The following is an 18,025-nucleotide window of genomic DNA, read 5'->3' on the forward strand; positions in this document are numbered from 1 at the left end:
CTCACAGTAGTATTGTAATGAGCATGTTACTCTCCTCCCCGTCGTGAGCAGCATGCCTACCTGGGGAACAGAGGTGACAAGACGAGCTCATATTGTCAAATAATACCTGCCTTTGTCACAGCTCTATCCTATTACCCTACAAGATGGGCACGTTGACTTCGGGAGGTGCACACACATACAGTGGGGTTCCACTATCTCATCTGTCTTCATTAAAAGCAACGCACCACTGGGGGAATAGGAAAATCAACATAGACAGTGCTGCTATGTATTCATCATTGTTGCTACATGGGAAGCTTTGTTTGTTGATGATCCCCATGCCCAATGAAGCTACGAACCAGGTTGATTAACTCTCGGAATTCACACAAGCCAGTTCTTTATCGGAAATGGTTTTATTTAAATATAAATATGTGTACAAAGGTACAAGCAACGATAGCTCATTTTTAGCAAATTAAATTCTTAATACATTATTAAAAGAATGAACAAACAAATGGCAATTAGTTGTGTTCCAAAAAAGAAAAAGCATAGTAACTGCATTCAGTGATTGATGAACAACGTAGAGAAGAAAATATATTGACCCAAATAAATCCAAGATAGATACATATGTATATAAAGATACAATAGAGCAGCTTACACGCTGTACATTAAGGCTTATATAAAATATAAAAATAAAGACAAGCGATGATGTTTGCCTCCTCACTTTAGGTGACATTTGCTCTCATCAGGCTGCCTGGTAACAGCTTTTTAGACAAATGGCAGTACAGGCATACTGAAACATCCAGGAAGTGGAATGCAACTGGGCCAGGTGCAGAAACCAATGTCTCAAACATGAAATGGACATGAATTAAAAACGCTGAAGATTTTCACTAGACACATCATTTGCATGCAACAGAGAGAAAGTATGGGCTCCGCCATTTGTACAGATACTTAGTGTTTCAGGGTAGTACTGTTTCTTGTAAACATATTGAGACAATTTGATTGAGTTGTAAAACTTGAGCGTATGGTCCATATTAGGACTGCCTTACACGTCTTTCCCCACCTGAGCCTGCTGAAGATGACGCTGCATTCAAGTTTTTTTTCAAGTTCAAGATTGCCACCATTTTCCAAACCACCACTTTTGATTGTTCTGGTAATAGCCTCCTCTTCATTTTACAATCAGAAAACAGTACCAGGGGTGGGACAGCAGTATTCAGCCCCCGTTTTCCCCTATACAATTATCACCATCTTTGGGTTTTCATGGCTTTACCTTGTCCATCTTGGTACAACACACAGTTAACAAGTAGCCATCCATAACAATGACAGCTAAAATTCACATTCTCTTCATATCTCCTTCTCTTGTCCACGGACAAGCAACACTGCTAAGTCCAACACCTTAGGGTTATTATCAGAAGAAGCTCCAGGAATACAGCTCAGGCCAGGAGTATTCCGCCACTGATTAAACTCTTCATACAGTACAGTGCCTGTAGCACTTGTTGGTCAGTAGAGCTAGCCTGTTGTGCAGAATAGTTAGTCTGTCTCTGTGGATAGCTCGGTCTTTTGTGGATGATAGAGACACAAATGTGCTTAGAATTCCTTTCACATGCCAACAAAACACCAAATGACAGACGAACAGTAGGTTGTTCATGTTTCTTTTTTTTTTTTTCCTGAAATATGTCTTAGCTTGTAATATCTTTCAAAGTATTTTCGAGGTCTTGTTTAACATTTAGTGTTGACACAAAGTAAACTCTGAAAGGCAGGTAAACAGCTACCCCAGTCATTTTGGCCACCCAAATTCAGGAGATGCATTTGATTTATTTTCTAGTTGGCGCTGGCAAAGAGACAGAATATCTCCACAGGTTTGGGTGGTCATCATGTAGAGATAACCTGGTGAGGTATCGCACTGTAATCAAAGGTTTGACTTGAACGTCACAATCTGCTGAATTCTCCAGCTCAGGAGCTCCACAGATCCCGCCATCCATCACAACAAATAAAGGTTGGTTATCCTATAACCCCCATAAATCACATGGCTCCCTCCAAATACTGTCCAAACATGTCCTTGAAGGACCGTCTGAGTAAGGTAAGTCTCTGTTCATGTTAGTCCAGCCACACGTGTATGTGGAGGTGACAATGGTTATCTGCTCCTGTACTCTCCTTTTTTTTCTCAATTATTTTGTCCAGTCAGACATGCGTCTGCATACGTTGTGAAGGCCGGCCATAGTCAGACTGCTGGGAGGATACTTGTGAGGAGGCATAAGAGAAGCGAGACGAGCTGGACACCTTGCTGGCCTGATCTGATTGGTCATACGCATCCACCTTCTCATAGGAAGCGGGCTTAACGTAGCTGGTGAAGGCGCGACCATAGGTGGCAGGTAGGTATGCAGAGCCACTGTAGAGGGGATCAGTGGGATAAATGCTGGCTGGCTGGGCGGGCTGCTGTTGCTGGGCAGCTTGTTGCTGTTCATATGCAGTTCTGCCTGCTGTGGTGGTTGCGTATCGGTGGGAGAAGTCATAGACACGAGGCTGGGTGCCTTGCTGACCATACATGGGGCTGGGGGAGGGCAACTGCGATGGAGTGTAGACTGGCCGAGTGTTGGGCACGTATTCAGAGAAGCCACTGCTGCGGATATTGCGGTCTTCATGGCCACGGACATTGTAGTAGCCATTGGTGGGGTCCTGTGATAAGAACAAAGAAAAGAAAAATGAACATAGTTCAGCATTGTGTATAATGGATGAAAGTAATGCATTCTAGCTAAACTAAGTGTTTCTTCAAGTATGTTTTTTTTTTTGTTTTACCTTGATGTCCGATCTCTCATCCTCCTCCTCTTCCAGGAGGTCGCTGTGTTCTGTGCGCGATGTCCCAGGAGACTCGCTGCTGTTCGGTGCCTGAGGGAAGACCAAGCACATTTGAAGAATTACTCGGATGAGCAAGACCTCACTTGAATAAGAACAAAACAAAGGCTGAGCATTACATTACAGTGTTAATGTGAATTTTCCCAAACCGTCAACAAAGATATCTACATGGCATACAAAGACGGTGCTCAAAGAAATTCACCATGGGCTCTTTGACATCCTCCTCATCATCATTGCCACGTGTAGCGTTGTGATCACTGTGAACAATCTGAACTCTGATGTCACTTTTGGAAAGACGAGTGCACCTTTTACCTGTGGGGATTAAAAGGAAGAAAAGCTTTACTTGACATTACCAGGCAGACTTGAACATCAAATTCGATTTAATCACAGGGGAAACGGCTCAAAAACTGAACAGAAACGGTTCAATTTCCAGCTCACAAATGAAAAGGACTTTAATCTGTTTGATTTGAAGAATTGGCTGTTGACCCTCTCGCCCATACTAACCGTTGAGCTCACCTTTGCCCGTGTGCCTGCAGCAGAGGGAGACCAGAGTGATGACACAGATGAGCAGGACACAGCCTCCACCTACCGCTCCACCAACAATTATCAGCATAGGCAGGGCTTCTGCATCAAGAACAGTAATGGAAGGAAAGTGTGGCGTAGCGGGTGGGGGTAGATGGTTGTCAAGAGAAGTAGAGGGATGAGAGATGGCAGAACATAAGTGTCACTGTCAAGAACGTGCAGATCAGAGCAAAAGAAAGAGATCCATTCATTTGTCTTGCTAATCCCAGAAACATCAGCGCCTATATAAATTCATCTGCTGTAAACCCCGGCCTGCTCACAGCTAGCGTATGCTCATGCGGGCAATCCGGCATCCCACAGCCTGCCTATTGTCTCTAATCTCTCTAAAAGAAGGGTAACAAGGCCTGACATGCAATGAAGCAACAGACAGTAATCTAATTAGAGATTCCAGGAGATACCGCTGCCCATTTCTCTGGAGACCCCACTCTGCTACGTTGATTTAGATTACTGGCGAGGACCTTATTTTTGGTGTCTGCTGCAACAAAGGCTTCCACAAGCAGCAGTGTAGTAGTTCTACTGCCTTATTTTAAGATCACTTAAAGCGACTGCAGCCTAAGATGCTGAATTTGGCATTGAGACAGAGATAGAGGATATGAGTCCAAACGCATGTAGCTTCCTCTAATCGACTTTTGTCCCCGATCAATATCTCTGTTATGGGGCAAACATATTCATTAAAGGAACCATCTGCTGATTAAATCATATTGATTAGAAGAGTATACTGTAATTAAGATAAGCACAAGACAGGAGCGCTGCTTTTCCCTAATCTTGCCTCCTTCACAGCAAGGATTGAGAGTATCATTTTAACTCTGGTGGGGATTAATAATCCTGTTCGTGTGTACCTTGCTCCTTCAGTGTGACCAGGGCGGTGCCGGTGCCAAAGCGGTTCCAAGCGGTGCAGTTGTAGCGCAGCTGGAAATCCTGTGCCAGAGTCTCGGACAGCACCAGGGAAGACAGGACACCATGGTCGCTGGTTACTGTCTGTACTGAGTAACGACCGGAGGAACCAGAGGACAGGCTCATGTCTCCAAAGGTCCACACCTGTTGAGAGGAGCAGGGAAAAAGACAACAGGGAGTAAGTCACATTTCTGTAAAGAATTGCTCACCGGCGAGCTAAGCAGAGGCCTGCCCGGATGTTTATCCTTAGATCCCGGCCTGCCGCCGACTGAACACCAGTTTCTCTCTGCCGACCTCTAAGGTGCTCCGTGGCTGACAGAGCTCACAGGCTCATGTTTAAGTCGCCCCCCACGTCTGCCCTGCAGGTGAGGCCTAAGAAGGGTTAGGTAGCTGCACTATGAAATAAGGCTCCTCTCTGCTGTCTCTAGTGCAAGGCCAGTAGGGCACCTGTCTCTCACTCCTCCTCACACCCTAATTATCCTCCCTCAGCCCAGCGTACGTTCAGCAGTTCAACGGGGTCAGTCAGCCGAGTGATGCCTCTTGGGCCGCTAATTGAATTGGGTTTGACTGAAACCTACAGGAAGTCAGTCTCCCACAGCTCCCTGAAACTCGACTGACTCCCCAGTCAATGTTGCTGCAATTACAGTTGTGAATATGTGTGTGTACGTGTTTGTCAGCGTGTGAGGTGGAGATGTGTTGGTGCAAAAGTGTGAAGGTGAGGTCAGGGGTAAGGTTGCACTGACTGATCGCTCTGATGTGGGTGGGTGTGGCTAGGAGGAACATGGAGGTTGAAAGCTCCCAAGCACAAGTGAATGGCACACAGCACAAATAACAGGGCTTACTTACAATCTTATCAGGCGGTGGGCTGCTTCCCACCCGGCACTCCAGCTTGCCCTTGGAGTGCTTGACAGCATGCTGCGTGGCGTCCACTGTGATGATCGGTGGGCCTGGTGTGAGGAAGAAAGAAAGACGGAGTGAGCAGAGCAGAGAAATGAAAAACAAAAAGAATATTTTGAAATATTGACCAATGCCAAATTGTCAGATATCAATTTTGATGCTACTTATTCAACACATCAGTCCGAACATTACAAGCAACCGTGTATATTCTGAAAAGAAGCCACTCACCATTTACGGTTAGAGTGACATCTCTTTCTGCGACTCCAATCCGAGGTACGATGGCCTTGCAGGTGTATGTTCCAGCATCCTCCTGGGTAACAGCCTTCAGCTGCAAGGTGTTGCCGTTACTGAGCACCTAGTGAGGAATCCAAAGAGACAAGTGAGAAGTGTGTTAGAGGGAGAGAGAAGGAGCGAGAGAGAGCGAGGCAGTGTGGAGAAGAGGCAGACAAAGGAAACCGGGACCTCTATCAGTGGCCCACTCATTGTGGAGGCAGCACAGAGGTGGGCTGACCATTGTAACAAATGCTGGTGGTTTGAGTTTAATTTCATTGTGAAGAGCTTTAATCACAGCATTAAGCACTCCAGCCACCACTGAATGACCGTGCTGCTGGGGAGATTGTTGTAATTAAACAGTGGGGACAGAACGGAGGGCACCATGGTGTGAGTGGGCCTTAGCCTTTGGAGCTGCTACACTCACTCACTCCTTAGCTCATTGATCCTGTCATTCCATCAAGCTGTGATTAATCCATTTACCCCCACTCCATCCTCCTCCCTCTCTCCCTCCCTCTCTCCCTCCCTTCCTCTCTACCTCTCTACACCCCCTCTCACTCTCTCCAATTTTTTTATTTCAACACACTTATGGAGTAACCCAATTAATCCATTACTCGAAGCTGTTTGAGGGACAGTGGCAGTGGGTGGATTAGAAAAATGCCTGCGTTTTTCCCTCAGAGGGGCTGAAAGCGCTCACTCTTCGAGATGACAGCATCGCTTACGCCATCCTGCAGCATTCCTCACTGGAGGTGTTTTCTCCAGCACCGCCTCAGAAATTGTATTAGTCGCCAGGAGAGATGCTCCTATGAGATGTCCCCACTGATGGGGTGTGCGTGCGCTGAAAGACTTTTACCAAGATGATGTAAGTGAAGGTGGAAATTTGTTCCGCCTATGAAATGGATACTCAAGTTTCTTAATGGCAGAAATGCTGCTCTGAAAGTTGCGACACTTGTTGTAGTTCTGTTAGTTCGAACCACAGCTTGACTCACTGGTTGATTGATTGATTGATCAGAGTTATGACAGCATGTCATGTCATGTACCCTGATGATGCTGTATGAAACTGTCAGTGGACAGAGAGTTTTCTGCCAGAGGCTTTAGCCCTCAGGGAGCACGGAGAGAGGAGGTGTTGAAGATTCAGCCATAAAAAGAATGTTTGGGAGAAGTGTGTGAGGAATTCATGCCTCAAGGCCATGTGTGAATGTTTCTGTCTGGAGGGATGGTGTTGAAGCTTTACCACTAAGTTAAGGTGGTGACTAGTGTTTGTTTCCTTACCACGCTGGAGCCCTGCTTGGTCCAGGCCAGGGTCAGAGGAGGGTTTCCAGTCCATGGACAAGTAAAGGCTGCATCCATCCCTATATCCACCGTCATTGGCTTAGGCTCTGACAGCAGTCTGGGGCCAACTAGAGGGAAGCGACAAAGAGACAGCCAGTTACAATCAATAAGAGACTGCTTTTACAACATACCTCGAGAAAAGTGCAAAATACACTGCTTAGCCAGACTGTATAGAATGTTTGTTTGTCTAAAGTTCAGCTCACATTGGACATCGACCAGGGTGCTGACATTGGTGCTGCCCACAGAGTTGGACACCTCACAGGAGACGGGGTCTGTGAAGTAAGAGTAGTCCACTGTCACCTCAAGGCTGTCCCCATTTGCCTCAGAGATGGGAACTCCTCCTTTTGACCACCTGGGACAGATGAATAATCACATTATACAGTCGCATTAGTTCAGGGAAGGTACTTAGCCATGCGTATCAAAGTGGTTATTAGCCGATTGATGGCCTGTGCCAATCACAATCAAACGCTGCCAATCAAGCAGCCCATTTAGCCCTATGAATCTACTAAGCACTTGTATGCTTGTACTCCTTCTTTCTGAATTGCATCTTTACTCCGGTTGGCATGTTAGCAGCATATAATGTCTGGAAGTAGATGCAAGATTTTGCAGTATCATCATCTCAGACTGCTGGCTCTGCATGGATGGTGGCAGGATCAGAGTGAAAAATGAAGATTAAAATGGATGGCTACCTGTATCCAGTGATTTCAGGATTGGCCGAAGCAGAGCAGATGAAGAGAACCTTAGCTCCCTCGGTCACAGTCTGAGGCTGGACTGACAGAGTCACTGAAGGAGGGTCTGTGAAGAGGGAGACCTTTATGTTACTGACACAAATTGGATTTAGTAATCGCATTGGCACCATTCACATTTTAACAGAATCAAATATGCTTTACAGATTACTGTGCGTAGCATGCACTCTGCTACAACGCTGCAATATTTTGGTGGTCTCTATAGGAAAGCTGAAGCCGGGACACTCACGCTGGACATTGATAGTGATCGATGTCTGTCGTCCAGCTGGGGCAGCTGGGTTAAGAACCCTGCAGGTGTAGGTGCGTCCAGAGTCGCTATCCTCAGGAACGATTGGAAGCATACTGACAGCCGCCTCCTTCTTTCCATCCTCAAGCAGAGTCTGTAGAGTTGCAAAACAACTGTTAGAATGCTCCTGTACCTCCGATCAACAGTTATACAAACTATGCTTTTAAAGAGAGACTTCATTACAATCGACCAGAACAGAGCATCAGCTCAATGGCACACAAGCAAGTCACTTGCCGTTTGTGACCGCACCACTTAGGAATATCTCTATGACACTGCAGGTCTTGTTTTTTCTTGTGCAAGGCGTTGAAATTGTCATCCCGTTCTTGGCATGGCAGTTAAATCATATATTTTATGATGCAGCAGGGGGATATTGTGCTGTTCCCACATTTCTGAGAGTGTCCCCCGTCAGCGCTCCTTGTTTGTCATCATCTTTTAAATCTATTTACTGCTCACAGAAATCAATACGCCTAAGTGAGGAAAGGTGTAGATTCTGAGGATATGGCTCACTGCTCTCTCACTTTCTCCCTCTCTTCCTCATACACGCACACAAGGAAAAAAAAACTGTGATGCCTACGGTGCCTGTGTGTCTGTTTTTTTGGGTGGTGACAGTAAGGAAGGAGTGTCACACATCTTAGGAAGAGAGCAAGGCCAAGCTGAGATTTTCCCCTGGACAGCCAAATCAATGGACGCAGGCTTTCACTTCCTCAGCCAGACACAGAAAAAGCACTTTATGCTAGATCAAATCACATCACTCCCTGACACCACCCCTCACTAAGACAAAGCTTTATCTGCCCCCAGTCTCATCTCTTAATGGTGGAAATAATCTCTGTTTTTCTCAAAGCTGTCTCATTAGTTAACTCTATATTGTTTTTTTCATGTATTCTTCTTTTCCCCTCCTGTCTTCTCCTCCCTCCCCCCTCCAATCCTCTTCCCTCCCTTCTCACTGCAAGCTCTCTCCTCCTTGAATGTGGCGTTTAGCGTCGTTTAGCGTGGTCAGAGAGCATGAAAAATGTGACACTTTCCCAGCCGTGGCTGGCTTACGCTCCGGCGCATCCCCATTGTGTTTCTGCATTGTTGTGGGTTATTTCTTCTCTGCAGAAACTCTACTGTATGAAACACTCATGCCTGTCTGAGCTTTGGCATGCTCCAGTTATGCTGTAGTGTCGCTGCATTAGGGAGCAAAGGGGGGTGGAGGGGGTTAGCGAAGGCGGGGAGGCAGAGGGAGGGAGGGAGGTTAGTGAGGGAGGGAGGGGGGGGTCAGGCAAGAGTGAAAATGGGAGGGGGACTGCAGAGAGAGAGCAAAGAAATTGTGCGAGAGACGGGTGGTGATAGAAAGAAAAAAAACTGTGAGACCATGGAAGGAAGATGAGAAAAATAAAAAGAGAAACGAAAGAAAAATAACAGTATCATACCCTAAGAGAAAATATGTTTGATTTGAATAGCTTTGTATTCATTTCTCTGCGCTGTTACGTGTTGTAATATTGTGTGGTTGTTAGTGTTTGAATGATAATGCTGTGTTCTCACTGTACCTTGGAATAAATTGCAGTCTCCATGACCTCTCCATCTCTGTACCAGGTGATCTCAGCAGCAGGTTTGGCTCCTGAGGCTCTGCAGGTGAGATTGTGTGGTGTGTGGGCCTTCAGACGTACAACGGGGCCACCCTCCACCACAGGGTCTGAAGGAGGAACTGTAAAGCAGAACAAACATACCACTCAAAACAACAACAAAAAAAACTCATTACAGCTCCGGGCCAGCACAGAGCCACAAAAAGGCCATCTTGTTATTGAGCTTGCTGTTGCTCTTAGCTCAGCATCAATATATCGCAACAGCAAAAGAGGGAAACAATATCTCCTTATGGCCATGTCTGTTTAACAAGGTGTAGTTTCATACAAGAGAAAAGTCCAAGAACGTTTTTTATTTGGAAGAAAAACCGGCTCAACCACATTTATTTGCTTTCTTGGGACTAGCATTATTACTCTATTTGCTCTTACTGTTGCAGAGTGATGTTTCAACTGAATTGCTTATTTGTTCATTTATTTGCATGGTTTCGCTCGCACCACTGGCAAGCCAAGCGTGCCACCCCTGATGAAGGCGTCTATTTCCCCAACCAATATGAGAAGGCGTAAACATGGGGTTTGTGCTGGCCTTTCTCGCTCCCTCCACCGAACCAATTTCACTGTGTGTATCTGAATTGTCAGAGGTCCTTCCGCTACCGCAACACGGACACTAATGGAATCCGAGTGCTAGGTGATTTTAATTTCCATGCCGATTCCCCTGACTGCACTCCTGCCGTTGACTCCTTTGACTGTGCAGGATTGCTTTGGTCTCATCTGGCCACATTGATTTACACACACACACACACACACACACACACACACACACACACACACACACACACACACACACACACACACACACACACAGGTTTGTGCACCCCATCGCTTTTTAACACCCTTATGTCCAAACGTAAACATAAACCGCAGGTTACTAAACAATTCACCTGATTTTCCTTATATATTTATGAAATGCATATAATGTTTATGAACCAGCAGATTTGGTCTTTCAGAGTGCATTAAATGTAAAAGTGGCAGTTTCATCAACTTTGCTCGCTGCCTCTACATGGGTATCTGTATGGCTGTGTGGGCATGTGGTGAGGGCAGTGCTTTGTGCTACTCTGTGCAGCTTTGACAGTGACACGAGACACAGGAAGGTGGGCAGATGAACGGCTTTCTGAACCTATTCGTTTAGTTGAAATGTTCCTACATGCCGCTTGTGATCGCTATCTGCTTGCCTTTCCATGACAACCCTATCTGTACCGCTTGCCAGTCTCATGAACACAGACTGCACACCTTAATAGCAACAGATGGATTCAAGGACAACAGGCTCTGCGGTGAAAGCTTTGCATTGTGTTGTGGCAAAAGCTGATTAACTAATTAATACCTCCCTCTGTAAGTTTTCCCTTATCTCTCTATAATACTTTCACACAGTTGCGTATGGATAATTGACAGGACAAATGAATAGAATGATGTTCCTTTGCATGCCACCAGATGCCAGCAGTGCTTTGCCAATTCCCATTGCCACAGGAACTGGCCCTCACCCCCGCCTCCCACCCTCCACCTCTGAACGTCTGTGTGAAGAAGTAGATCATTCACATCATGTTAATGTAAAAAACGCCTTGCCGTTGACAAATGTTGTGGCTCACTGTAAAATGTGCTAACTGTGCAGACCCTGACTTTCAAGCGACTACTCAAGTCATTTGTGACTGCAGCAATCACATTATCCAAGACATCCACAGTCTTGATTATCGCTACTGAGAGCAGAGGGTTTCTTTTTTTCGAGATAAATCTCTTGGCTGAGCCTTGCCTGGTTTGAATTATACTTTCAGGACATGATTTAAACCAGGAAATTAGATTTACAATGAGGTTATCTTTTGAGTGGCGATAAGAGCATGTTTATGAATCGCTAATTTAACAGTATTTAGGTGTATTTTTTTATTTGTCTCTGTTAAGATGTTCTTTAAATGTGATTATCCTGTGCATTGCACGTGTTGTTTGTAGATTTGCCTACACGTTTCTGTGTTTTGTGATGAAGACACTCCCCTGATTGTTCCAAAGCGCTGCCAGCCTGCAGGCCTTGGCAGGAGGGCTGGCTGTGAGGATCATGCATGAGCTGTGTATCTTACCTAGTACAGTGAGCTTGGCACGATGGGAGCGCAATCCCGCCTGTGTAGCCTGACACTCGTACACCGCGTCATCCTCCAACTCTACCGAATCGATCAGCAAGCTGTGCTCGCCTGATAGCGGGTCGCCCATTAAGGAATACCGCGTCCAGCCTGCGTGAAGCCAGCCCAGAGAATAGAGTCAGAGACAAACAAACCACCCAACAACCAACACATAATGAAAGGACCAGACTTGTGCGTTGAACAAAGGAGTGAAAAACGTGGCAAGGCTCTTTAAGACGCAAATGAAAGCATGGAGCACCTCACTGAGCCAGGCATTGAGCCGTTGTGTTAGCGGAGCAGTGCGAGACTGGAAATGCAACACGTGAGAAGGCTGCTGCATGAGGAGTCTGTCCTTTAAAGACAGACACAATGAAGATTGGGTGGCTAAGGTCAAGAGGAAGCCTCTCCACCTTCTCTCTAGTCTGCCACACATTTAAATGTCAGCGCATGACAAAAGCCAATTGATTATCTACCTTCCTACAAGACCCTTAAAATGCTAAACAACAAATTAAAGTTCGGTGTGTGCAGCAGTAGCCGACCTGTCTGCAGTACATTGTTCTCTAAACATTCATTTGCGTAAAACTCCAGTGGTTGACATAGAGAGAGACTTGGTTTCTAATGAGACCTGGCATTGATCGCGGTAAGACAGGCAGAGAGAGCTATAAACACACCGAAAGCAGTAGAGAGAAGAGAGAAATAAGAAGTCAGTGATAATACCTGGCAGGTCTCTCTCTCCACCCAGTGCCAGGCCATCTTTGGTCCATTGTACCATTCCCCGATAACCCACAACGACACAGGGTAGAGTCACCGACTGACTGGATACAACCACCTGGTCCTGGGGTTGCTGGGAGAAGTAGGGTGCTTTGGCGGCTGCTGTGAAAACAGAGAGAGGGAGCACGATGTGAATAAAACATTTCTTAGAATTCATAGTTTCATGATGGTCAATTCACACAAGAATTCACAAAATAGTACAATACTATATAGGTACACAGAACACTGCTAATGGTGTTTCAGAGAATGTAATGGCTGTAGGTTTCTGCAGTGCCAGCAGAGGTGTTGCATGAGAAAAGTGAAACTTGCACTGTAAAGGGTGTGAAAAAATGAGTAAGTATGAAAGAGGGCAGACTGGTCTGCTCACTCCCTTGTTTTCATGGCACTTGCTGAGAGAATATGAACAAGGCCGACATGTGTGAAAATATTTTTTTTTTTCCCCCCCATGAATGTTTCTTCTAAAAGGAAGAGTCAGCTGTGCCTCATAACTTATTTAAGTCTTTCTCAAGACCATATGGTTCTATGCTTGCTGACGTGACGCAAACGCACTTCTGGGGAGGAAAATCCGCCACTCTTTCAGTGTGCTTTTTGTAAAAATGGATGTTAAACAATCAAAACTCCATTAAAGTTCCCAGGGGACCCATCCGTTTGAGCCTGCTGAAAGTCAGCAGAGACACCTGCAGCCGTTCTGCTGCTGTGGTTAAGTATGGCACACGGTCTCACTGGATTGGCTGGCCTGCCTTCACACGCATGCAGAAACGCAGCGTGAATACGGTTCCACGGTTCCAACTGTTTGTGCCACTATGCTAAAGATTAAGTATTAGAAACACTACTGGCAGGGGAGGATGGCAAGACTCCAGAGGTAACTAATCTGCAGGGAGAAGGTGGGAGGAGAGGGAGAGAGGCAGTTGGTTGGTTATCTAAGTGGGGTGTCTGTTTGAGTCGGCAAAGAGGACTTAAAAAAAACCTTCAGTCATTCTCCTTCTCTCTTTCTTTGTTGCTTGGTGGAGAATGGAAGGGAAGGGGGACAGAGGAAGATAAAGAGGGTTCTATTCAGGCAGTGCTAAGCCCCCCCTGAACTGCTTCTCTTGGTGGGAGCGCTTAAACAGACAGGGTTGCCCCCCCCCAAGCAAAGAAAGCTGCTGAAAGGAGGGCAACATACGGCGGCCAGAGACGCGCTATTGTCCCCTTGTCCCTCTCTTTTAATAGGCCTCTTCATTTCCAATCAATCCTGCTAAATGCAAGTTTAATAGCTTTTCAATAGCAGCTTTTCCCCCCAGAGGGTAGCTGGGATTTTCTCTCTCTCACCCCTTTTCTCTTCCCCCGTCTCTTCCCCCTCTTTCTCGCTTCATTCTCTCTAGTTTTCCTTTCTTTTTGAAAGGGGGGCTTCCGAGGTTGTGTTTATTCCGCACTCAATTATCCACTTCATCTCGGGGTGCACCATGGGCTGAACCCTGCCCCTCGCCTCCCCTCTCTCCCTTCGCACCCTCCCGTCTCTGTCACCCGACAGCACAATTGAAGCCGCCAAACAGTGAGTTCATCGGGAACGTGAGTTCTCCATGGCTCATACCACTGTGGTTCTCAACAACTGCCTCAAAAACCCATTTTCACATGCACCCATTCTTTCTTACTCTCCATCTGGGCCAAAAGAGATGTTAACATAGCAAAACAGAAAGAAAGACCACAAAGCAATTAGAGTTAAGTTAGTTCACCAATAACGTCTCCCGTTTCATCATTTTACCAAGCGTCTAAAAGGACTATTGAGCCGTGGGTGCAAACAGGTAGGGTGTATGTGTGTCACGCACTGTGGATCAAAGGAGGCCAATTTGAGAGCGTCAATGAGAAGTGAAACATCTTCTAGCTTTGGCTATTAGGCGTTTAGCGAAGGCTGGCATTTTCCCATCATACCTTCGAAAATGCTGTTTTTCACAGTCTGCCTGCCTGTCCCTAACATTCTGCCTTTTATGAGCTATTGAACATTTTTATATGCCTCCCCTTGCAGAGCGACTTAGGGATTTCCCTCTTTGTACTTGCAACAGGACAAACATTGATTGCAATTAAGTATCTTGCCCAGAGCATCTAAATGTTTACAATAAGCAATAATTCTCTGCATTGGTTGATTGTTTGGATGAATTACATGCACTGAATTGTTTCTCTAAACCTCACCCACATACAATTTCTCACGCTCGCATATGGCAATTAACGTCACACGCACACACACATACAAATGCAGGTGTACAAATATAGACTACAGAGTATGTGCTCTAGCGAATGTCTTCACACCATGAGAGTGATTCATTGCTATCCAGATCCCTTATTGAAAATGCTCAACAGAACATCTCGAATGGCTAATGACTCATGCCAGATTCCTTTAATTCCTCCTTGCTGAATTAGACAATTCTTTGACGGTGTATTAGCAGCTTAATTACATGAATACATTTCTGACGCGGAGAGAGGGGAGGAACAGAAGCAGACAAAGAAACAGTGGAAGAGAGGCAGTCAGAAGAAGTAGGGAGCTGTGGGTGTGAGGAGACTTGCTCTTGGTGTGCTGCAGTGCCACATACACATACAGTATATATGTGCACAAACACCGCAACACCATCGCTTTCAGTGTTTTCACCAGACTCAAAATGAGGAGCCTGTCTGTTGGCTGCAATTGAATCACAGTCGAAAAGAAGGATTTGAATCCCCCTTGAAATCCTAACATTTCTGCAGTAGATGTGAGTTTATTTACCATGTCGTCTTGAACATTACGCAGGTAAATATGTGCAGTGTAGATTAGTTGTACCACATGCAGTGTGCCTAATGTTACTTTAAATGCAGTTCAATTTTAGTCATCACAAAAAAAAAAATGCAACATTCACTCTGTTTCTTACCTTTGGTGTGTGTGTGTGTGTGTGTGTGTGTGTGTGTGTGTGTGTGTGTGTGTGTGTGTGTGTGTGTGTGTGTGTGTGTGTGTGTGTGTGTGTGTGTGTGTGTGTGTGTGTGTGTGTGTGTGTGTGTGTGTGTGTGTGTTCTTTTCCATTCCCCAGTAACAAGGTCAAAACACATTTGGCCTGATATATTTTAATCCGGATTTCTCAAAATGGAATATCATTTCACGCTGCTGGATGCACATGGGGCTAAGTTTATGTGTGTGTGCATCTCTGCCCGACTGTGTGGGCTCAGTTTGTGTGTGTGTGTGCGTGCGTTTGTGTCTAAAAATGTGCAATGTATGTTAATGTCTGTGTGTGCGCCAATTTCAATGTGTGAATGAGTGTGGAGGGTGGGGCAGTGTTAATAGGGAAAGCGACATGTCAGGCATTGGAGGGCACATTTAGCAGCTACTTTGACACAGTGACTTTGCTGTCTCTGTCACATGGTTGGAGTTAAGTGCAAAACAGCCTCTCTGACTTGGACACAAACTATTAAAGAGCTTTGCGTCGACCCTGTCACTGCCTGCACTCTCTCTCCCCTTCATCTGTGCTGATAGTGATACATTCACATCAGGAAGGATCAGGAAGAGATGGACAGATGTCCGCAATGATCCGTCCACCACTGGACATCTGCCTTGATAGAATTTGTGTGTGTGTGTGTGTGTGTGTGTGTGTGTGTGTGTGTGTGTGTGTGTGTGTGTGCGAGAGATAGCCATGATGCTAAAGACTGAGAAAGATAAAGGCACTGCAGATGACCTTTAGATACAATGGGGATCTAACACCCACTACAGTGCATTTACTACCAAGTCACCACAGTCATAATCTCTTATGCCAATTTGGTAATCTCACACCAAAAAAAAATCCACGCCTTCAATCAATTTAACACGGCATTCAAAAAGTCAGGTCCTTCAAATAAAACATAAAATAATGTCAGACTCTCTTGCTCGTAACAGCTCAGGCAATGCACTATGTCCATCTCCGCGTGTTGTTACAATGACACTCAACTACATGGTCATTCACTCTAAGAGGCTCCGTGCTGCGTTCGCAGTCCCTATTTTAGTCCTCATTTTATTCCATGTCCTCATTCCAATCCAGTGCAAAGAGTGCAACATCCAGTCCTGTGGGGTCTATAAATAAAAGTGCTCTCAACTTGACTGGACAATTTGCTCTGTGCAGAAATAATTCAAAATGTTAGAAAATAGCGCCTGATATCTACTTGCGCTTTTTTCCCCCGGTGGTGGAGGTAGAATCCTGCAGCCAGCTGGTGCGAGCTTTCCACAATAAGAGTCAGAGAGGAGAAAATGAGGGAGGGAGGGAGGGGGGAGGGGGGGGGGGGAACAGTCCCATAAAAAAAAAAAACGGCACAAAACAAGGCAATTGGCAAAAAAGTGTCAAGCTTGGAATAAACAACCCCTTGCCCCAAATGCCATCCATTGTGCCTTGTCTAGATAAGGCTTCTAAATCGGGCTGGAAAATGCAAGCTCCATTTCTCTCTGTATGGAATTATTATCCCTTTGTTTTGAGTCAGGCTCTTTTGTCTTCCCATTCGTGTGTGTGTGTGTGTGTGTGTGTGTGTGTGTGTGTGTCTGTGTGTGTGTGTATACAAACGGATAGTAGTGCTGATGTAGCTGAACCAAAGAGTATGTCCCAAAGGGGACCCTGCACCCATCTCATGTTTGATCATGGCTACTAAGCTCATTACAATGACTCCTACAGAACGTCTGAGGGCTTGAAGGGGACTAATAACAGATACCACCCACCAACACGTGGTAGTGTGGAGCCCAACACAAGCACTGCATGTGTGAGGAACCGCTGTGTTTTTCTTAGACTTGGACCGTCGCGAACTCCTTCAGCCTGTGGCTCTACAGATGGACTCCTCTCTCATAACTTAGTGTGTCCCGGCCTCTCTTCAATCCTTTCTCTCTCACGTGGCATTCCATCTGCACTCTCACCCACCCACTCGCACTATCTTTTTTCCCATTCTGCATTTTGTGTGCCCAAATTGCAGTCTAACAGCTTTTTAAGAGCTGTTTTGCTGGAGTTTAATCCTCCTAGCCTCCCCTTTCAGCCTTTATTCCATTGTGAAAATCTTGGCTCAAACCTAGACCCGCTTAACTACCCAGCCCCCCCTGCTGCTGATACCCCCACCCAGGGCATTTTCTCCCATTCCTCTACAATGCAGCCCCATCCTCTCATTCCTCTGTTTATCACTCATTCGTCTACAGTCAGTGAGCCATGATCCCAGAAATCAATGTCTAGCAGGCCCCCTTTGAGTTATGTAAGGTGTTGCTAATTGTTGATTTGCTTTCTCCATGGCTCTTTCTGCCACCACTCTCATTTTCCGTGTCAGCTGTCATCCCTTGCCAGCATCTCCCTTGCACTTTCTCGCCCCATCTCTTCCTCTCTTCTATCCTGTATCCCCTGTCCCTTTCTCCCGCTCTCTGCATCCCTGGTGTGAAAATCACAGGGGTTTGTGTCAGCTTGTCAACACAACACTCAAGAAAGCAGAGAAGGCGAGGGAACAACAACAAAAAAGGGCCACTACATGTTTCGAAAGACCGCAAAAACTGAGGTGAGGTAAAAATGGAAAAAGTGGGCTCCTGTCAGCTTCCAATTGCAAAGGAGTGGGCCATGAAAAGGGATTGATGGAACGTTGTAATCAGTCTGTCTCCGAGGCTGTCACCACGAGGTTTTTCTCTGCTGGAATAGGGCACTGCACACATCAGGGCAGCAGTGAGGCTGATCGCATGGGCGAGCAGCGGCAGAGTTTCTCCCCGGGTACCTG

General features: G+C 45.9%; 1 protein-coding gene across 1 annotated transcript; it reads right to left on the reverse strand.

The window, feature by feature from the left end:
• Nucleotides 1-2,154: 2,154 nt before the first annotated feature.
• On the reverse strand, nt 2,155-13,963 carry kirrel3l (kirre like nephrin family adhesion molecule 3, like). The gene is made up of 15 exons (XM_076109663.1): nt 13,957-13,963; nt 12,272-12,427; nt 11,516-11,665; nt 9,363-9,520; nt 7,777-7,927; nt 7,491-7,596; nt 7,005-7,153; nt 6,742-6,869; nt 5,428-5,554; nt 5,149-5,249; nt 4,248-4,446; nt 3,343-3,450; nt 3,029-3,138; nt 2,770-2,859; nt 2,155-2,649 (listed from the first exon to the last, which is right to left on the reverse strand). The coding sequence occupies exons 1-15, from the start codon at nt 13,961-13,963 to the stop codon at nt 2,155-2,157; spliced, it is 2,235 nt and encodes a 744-aa protein (XP_075965778.1).
• Nucleotides 13,964-18,025: the final 4,062 nt, after the last annotated feature.

The sequence above is a fragment of the Anarhichas minor genome, unplaced genomic scaffold (genome assembly GCF_050575085.1).
Source record: "Anarhichas minor isolate MPS153535 unplaced genomic scaffold, ASM5057508v1 ptg000041l, whole genome shotgun sequence".
In the NCBI taxonomy this organism is placed as follows: domain Eukaryota; kingdom Metazoa; phylum Chordata; class Actinopteri; order Perciformes; family Anarhichadidae; genus Anarhichas; species Anarhichas minor.